This window comes from Ictalurus punctatus, chromosome 12 (genome assembly GCF_001660625.3).
Source record: "Ictalurus punctatus breed USDA103 chromosome 12, Coco_2.0, whole genome shotgun sequence".
Classification (NCBI taxonomy): Eukaryota; Metazoa; Chordata; class Actinopteri; order Siluriformes; family Ictaluridae; genus Ictalurus; species Ictalurus punctatus.
Genome location: NC_030427.2, coordinates 5,252,005 through 5,258,710, shown reverse-complemented (window position 1 = coordinate 5,258,710; position 6,706 = coordinate 5,252,005). Strand labels below are relative to the sequence as shown.

The following is a 6,706-nucleotide window of genomic DNA, read 5'->3' as shown; positions in this document are numbered from 1 at the left end:
CCAAATCATACAGCAAAGGAAACTCTCAATTGGCTTCAGAGAAAAAAAATCAAGGTGTTAGAATGGCCCAGTCAATCACCTGACTCGAGTCCCATTGAACAAGATTTAAAGACAATATGTTTAGAAGACTGGGCCAAAATCACACCTGAAATACTGCGGCCGATTAACGTCTTCATACAGGAAGGGCCTTGAAGTGGTCATTACAAACAAAGGCTTCTCCACTAAGTATTAAATACATTTCAGTTCAATACTTTTTTCCTGTGTCATTCTGCTTTATTACACATAGCTTTATTTATGAACTTTAATGTTTGGATTCTTTATGTGTGTGGCTTTTATGAGTTAATACCAAAGTCTGGTGAAAATTTCATGTGAATAGCCTCATTGGAAATATATTTACTGAAAAAAGATGTTGATGCGTTCAATACTTATTTCCCCAACTGTAAAAGCTCACTTTCCTAGTATAGAGTTTATTATTGGCTGAATTATTGTACTGGATGTCTGGTTATAACCAGCTGGCTAAGAAAAATATTTTATGCCTATATAAGCAGGAAAAAGTAAAAAAAAAATAAAAAATTTCAAACCACTTAACCTCAGAGCTCAACAAATTCTCCTCACACCAATATTCCATGCAATATATAAAGATTTACATTGCTGTTGAATGCTCGATTTTGATCAGCAAGTACTGATGTGTGCTGAATACACTAATTTTAATACATAATTTCTATAGTAATAACTGGATAAAAAAAAATTACTGTTTTAAAGCCAATTATATGCATATGAGATGCAATACTGTCAGTGATACAAAAGGAGGAAAATGTGTGCATATGTAAAAGTCAAAAAAAAAAAAAAAAAAAAAAAAAAAAAAACCCTCTCACTTTCAGGAAGCAAATAGTCTCTTCTTCTCCCTCAAAAACTTCCACATCCAGGAAGAGCTTCAACCGGTGGTCGACAGTTTCAAAATCTTCAGAAAGCATATCTAAGTGAGAAGAAACACACCAAAATCTGCTTGAAAAAGAATGGGCTTCATTAAATGTCAAACTACTACATATATGAATACATATTCCACCACTACAAATATTTAACAAATATATTGCACATAAATTATTTTAATGGCATCTACTTAACGGTACAAAGAATATAGACTACACCTTGTACATTGAACGCCGAACCAAATATCACAAGAGTGTTTGTTTTGGTGCACTGTTAAAACGCACTCTTTCCTAATAATTTTAGCTGTTTACACAGTACCCAAGAAGGGACAGCAATTTCAAAGATGGTGTGCAATTTCCACTCCCCTAAACAATAGCTGCACATTTTTACCAACCATCTGCCTGCAAAACTTAAACAAGCATCTTTTAAAAGTACATTGTTTAATAGATGGAAATGAAGCCTAACTGCTCTCTATGACTGACTTCATGTAATGCAGAAGTAATTCAGTTTCATGGTAATGCTAAGACACCGCGGAATGGCAGCCAGACGATCTGCAATTGCGACTGCTCATCACCTTTTTTTTTTTTGGCCTCTTGATTGCCCCAGCATTCTAACTTAAATAGTGAGTGTTAACCAGAGATAAATCAATGTAGTTTAAAAAAAAAAAAAAAAATGAGGGTAGCATTTTCATTTTGGGGGAATACTTAGTTAGTCTCTGTTCTAACTACCCCAAATATCTCTTTACTCTACACCCACCATGACCATATCCTTGTGTGTGTTGAGGCAATTGGTCGTTCACAATCCACTGAGAGCCACTACAGCTTTGAGCAAGCCCATCCTCTTCCTTGTCACTGAGCACTTGGCTGTCAGATGAGTGTAAGCTAATCAGATGGTTGGGGTCCTCAATCTGACTGGATACACTGTTAAACAGGTCGCACCGGGCAGTGAGGAAGGTATCTGTTGTCCCTTCATGCAGTGTAGAGGACTTTCTTACATGGATGGGACTGTGATGAGATTCACACTGGATCAAGGGCTGAAAATGGAGGATATAAGTTATAAGAGGTTATAAGTGTGGTTATGAAGCACCCTGTCACATGACCTTGATTTTTATTTGGACATTATTTGGAATGTATAATTGCATGAAGAAGTTCTGGGCATACCACTATAAATATTTTTTGACTGTTTATAATTGAGTTAAGGATTATATATATTTACAACTACACAAATAAATAAATGAAAAGAGATGACCTGGATTAAAGGAACATCCAATACTAAACAATGAACAGAGTAAGAGGATGAGAAATAATGTATTCTACAAATAATAAATGCAGTAAATGAAATGAAGGAATAATGAATCAATGGATTTATGAAATTTGTTACACTGGCAACATATACCTTCTGAGTGTCAATATAATCAAATTTGAAGCATCTGTCACCATTCTGACCAAAACTACAGGGGACTGGCGTACTTGTGGAAGGAGCTGTTTGGCCAGCTAGCTGGATCACATGATCACTGTTGCATTCTGGGCAAAACACAGCATCATCTGAAAATACCACAGCATGTTATTTGTTAGAAAGCTTTTCCTTAAATCTCAAAACTTTCTTGTTTGCTGATTTCCCAGGTTTGATTAACATCTTTCTCAGTTCTCCCACTGTGAACAACAGACCATTGAAAAACTAAAACACTATATGAAAATTATTCACCCCAGGGTGGTGTGATGCACAAAACAAAGTGGATTATTTTTCTATAGCAACATATTCTTAAGTGTTTTATTCAATTTATACCAGAGCAATTCAACAACAATTACACTGTATTTATTTATTAATGAATGACAAATCATCCTTTTATCCATTTAGTGTTCCAGTTAATGCTGTGGAATATCTGCAAGACAAGTTCCTGTTCTCACTCATGCTAGAGCAGCTATAAACAATTGTTGTCTCTCGAAGTTAACAAAAAAAAAAAACCTCTCACACGGCAGAAAACCTACTAAGTGTTACAAGCACTGACACAGGACTCTTTTGTTATAATGTATATTGTTCTTTGGGAAATAATACTTTTAAAATTTGCTTATTGTTAGCGTTATCTTATGTAGATTAACTGTTATACAAGTCTCTGCGAATGAGCGGTCACTATAGAAATGTTAATATATTAGAATGAGCTCATTTAATTTAGAGCAGTTCTACTGCCATAACTGCTGTTATAAAAAAAAAAACACAACACCTTCAACAGCACCAGTAAAATGGAATTTGATAGAATAGTATTGTGTTATAATAAGCATTATCTGTGTGTGTTAAATGTCCGGCTTTGATTGCTGTTCTATTCTGCATTCCAAGACACAAAGAACTTATGGTTGTGATTCATGCTTCATGTCACATTCACACTCTAAAGGAGCATGTACTGTTGCCACTTGTTCTCTAAAGCTCTGAAAACAAACAGTCTGGGTCATCTCTGCTCCCATGAAGGAAAAGGTGTGTTTGGCCAAAAGCAACAGTTGGAAACCAAATAAACATTAATAATGCAGCTAATTTATACATACATACATACATACATACATATACATATATATATACATATATATATACACATATATATACACACACACATATATATATATATATATATATATATATATATATATATATATATATATATATATATATATATGTATATGTATGTGTGTGTGTGTATATATATATATATATATATATATATATATATATATATATACACATACATATATATATATATATATATATATATATATATATATACACACATACATATATATACATACATACATACATATATATATATATATATATATATATACATATATATATATATACACATATATATATATATATACACACACACACATACATATACATATACATACACATATACACAGTGGGGGGAAAAAGTATTTGATCCCCTGCTGATTTTGTACGTTTGCCCACTGACAAAGAAATGATCAGTCTATAATTTTAATGGTAGATTTATTTGAACAGTGAGAGACAGAATAACAACAAAAAAATCCAGAAAAACGCACGTCAAAAATGTTATAAATTGATTTGCATTTTAATGAGGGAAATATGTATTTGACCCCTCTGCAAAACATGACTTAGTACTTGGTTTAAAAACCCTCGTTGGCAATCACAGAGGTCAGACGTTTCTTGTAGTTGGCCACCAGGTTTGCACACATCTCAGGAGGGATTTTGTCCCACTCCTCTTTGCAGATCTTCTCCAAATCATTAAGGTTTCGAGGCTGACGTTTGGCAACTCGAACCTTCAGCTCTCTCCACAGATTTTCTATGGGATTTAGGTCTGGAGACTGCCTAGGTCACTCCAGGACCTTAATGTGCTTCTTCTTGAGCCACTCCTTTGTTGCCTTGGCCGTGTGTTTTGGGTCATTGTCATGCTGGAATATCCATCCACGGCCCATTTTCAATGCCCTGTCTGAGGGAAGGAGGTTTTCACCCAAGATTTGACGGTACATAACCCCGTCCATCGTCCCTTTGATGCGGTGAAGTTGTCCTGTCCCCTTAGCAGAAAAAAAACCCCAAAGCATAATGTTTCCACCTCCATGTTTGACGGTGGGGATGGTGTTCCAGGGGTCATAGGCAGCATTCCTCCTCCTCCAAACACGGCGAGTTGAGTTGATGCCAAAGAGCTCCATTTTGGTCTCATCTGACCTCAACACTTTCACCCAGTTGTCCTCTGAATCATTCAGATGTTCATTGGCAAACTTCAGACGGGCATGTATATGTGCTTTCTTGAGCAGCGGACCTTGCGCGCGCTGCAGGATTTCAGTCCTTCACGGCGTAGTGTGTTACCAATTGTTTTCTTGGTGACTATGGTCCCAGCTGCCTTGAGATCATTCACAAGATCCTCCCGTGTAGTTCTGGGCTGATTCCTCACTGTTCTCATGATCAATGCAACTCCACGAGGTGAGATCTTGCATGGAGCACCAGGCCGAGGGAGATTGACAGTTCTTTTGTGCTTCTTCCATTTGCGAATAATCGCACCAACTGTTGTCCCCTTCTCACCAAGCTGCTTGGCAATGGTCTTGTAGCCCATTCCAGACTTGTGTAGGTCTACAATCTTGTCCCTGACATCCTTGGAGAGCTCTTTGGTCTTGGCCATGGTGGAGAGTTTGGAATCTGATTGATTGATTGCTTCTGTGGACAGGTGTCTTTTATACAGGTAACAAACTGATATTAGGAGCACTCCCTTTAACAGTGTGCTCCTAATCTCAGCTCGTTACCTGTATAAAAGACACCTGGGAGCCAGAAATCTTTCTGATTGAGAGGGGGTCAAATACTTTTTTCCCTCATTAAAATGCAAATTAATTTATAACATTTTTGACATGCGTTTTTCTGGATTTTTTTGTTGTTATTCTGTCTCTCACTGTTCAAATACAACTACCATTAAAATTATAGACTGATCATTTCTTTGTCTGTGGGCAAACATACAAAATCAGCAGGGGATCAAATACTTTTTTCCCCTCACTGTATATATATATATATATATATATATATATATATATATATATATATATATATATATATATATATATATATATATATATATATAAAAAATCACTTGTTAATTTTTACTAAATTTACTATTAAAGTACAAAAACTGGATCAAGCCAGCAACCCACTTGCATCACCAAAACTTTGCTTTTTTTCCAGGCATGTACCGCAACTTCTTTCAGTTTTGTTTTGAGGGGTTTCTCTCTTCCGTCTCCTCTTCAGAAGGTAAAATGCATGCTCATGGTTGTGCCAGAAGCTCCTCCACCATGCTTGACCAATAAGCTTGTAGGTTTTATATCATGAACAGATCCTTTTTTTCTCTACACTTTGTCCTTTGCATCACTTTGGTAGAGGTTAATCTTGGTAACATCAAGCCACAAAACTCTGTTCCAAAACTTTTGTGGCTCAACTCTGTATTTCTTTGCGAATAGACTCTATGCACGAACGCTGCTTATGTATTCCCGGTAGAATCTCACCCAGTGACTTTCTATAACTGCATAGCACGTACCTATAGCGAAGTGTGTTAGCGGCAAAACTCCTCCATACGATTCATTTTACAATGATTAAACTATTACAGTATATTATATATATATATATATATATATATATATATATATATATATATATATATATATATATATATATATATATATATATATACACACACACACACACACACACACACACACACACACACACACATATACATATACATACACACACAGTGAGGGAAAAAAGTATTTGATCCCCTGCTGATTTTGTACGTTTGCCCACTGACAAAGAAATGATCAGTCTATAATTTTAATGGTAGCTCTATTTGAACAGTGAGAGACAGAATAACAACAAAAAAATCCTGAAAAATGCATGTCAAAAATGTTATAAATTGATTTGCATTTTAATGAGGGAAATAAGTATTTGACCCCTCTGCAAAACATGACTTAGTACTTGTTGGCAAAACCCTTGTTGGCAATCACAGAGGTCAGACGTTTCTTGTAGTTGGCCACCAGGTTTGCACACATCTCAGGAGGGATTTTGTCCCACTCCTCTTTGCAGATCTTCTCCAAGTCATTAAGGTTTCGAGGCTGACGTTTGGCAACTCGAACCTTCAGCTCCCTCCACAGATTTTCTATGGGATTAAGGTCTGGAGACTGGCTAGGCCACTCCAGGACCTTAATGTGCTTCTTCTTGAGCCACTCCTTTGTTGCCTTGGCCGTGTGTTTTGGGTCATTGTCATGCTGGA

The 6,706-nt window shown here is 36.1% G+C and overlaps 1 protein-coding gene across 7 annotated transcripts in view; it reads right to left on the bottom strand.

The window, feature by feature from the left end:
* Positions 1-6,706, bottom strand: part of stk11ip (serine/threonine kinase 11 interacting protein) — a 70,043-nt gene that overhangs the window by 20,484 nt on the left and 42,853 nt on the right. For all 7 annotated transcript variants that reach the window (XR_006983399.2, XR_006983400.1, XM_053683904.1 and 4 more), the window contains 3 exons: positions 2,326-2,474; positions 1,687-1,963; positions 876-976 (listed from right to left, as the gene is read on the bottom strand). Coding sequence is in view for 5 of the 7 variants with exons in the window: in XM_053683904.1 (XP_053539879.1) it covers positions 876-976; positions 1,687-1,963; positions 2,326-2,474 (527 nt within the window). In the remaining 2 variants the exon portion in view is untranslated. The remainder of the gene's footprint in view (positions 1-875; positions 977-1,686; positions 1,964-2,325; positions 2,475-6,706) is intronic.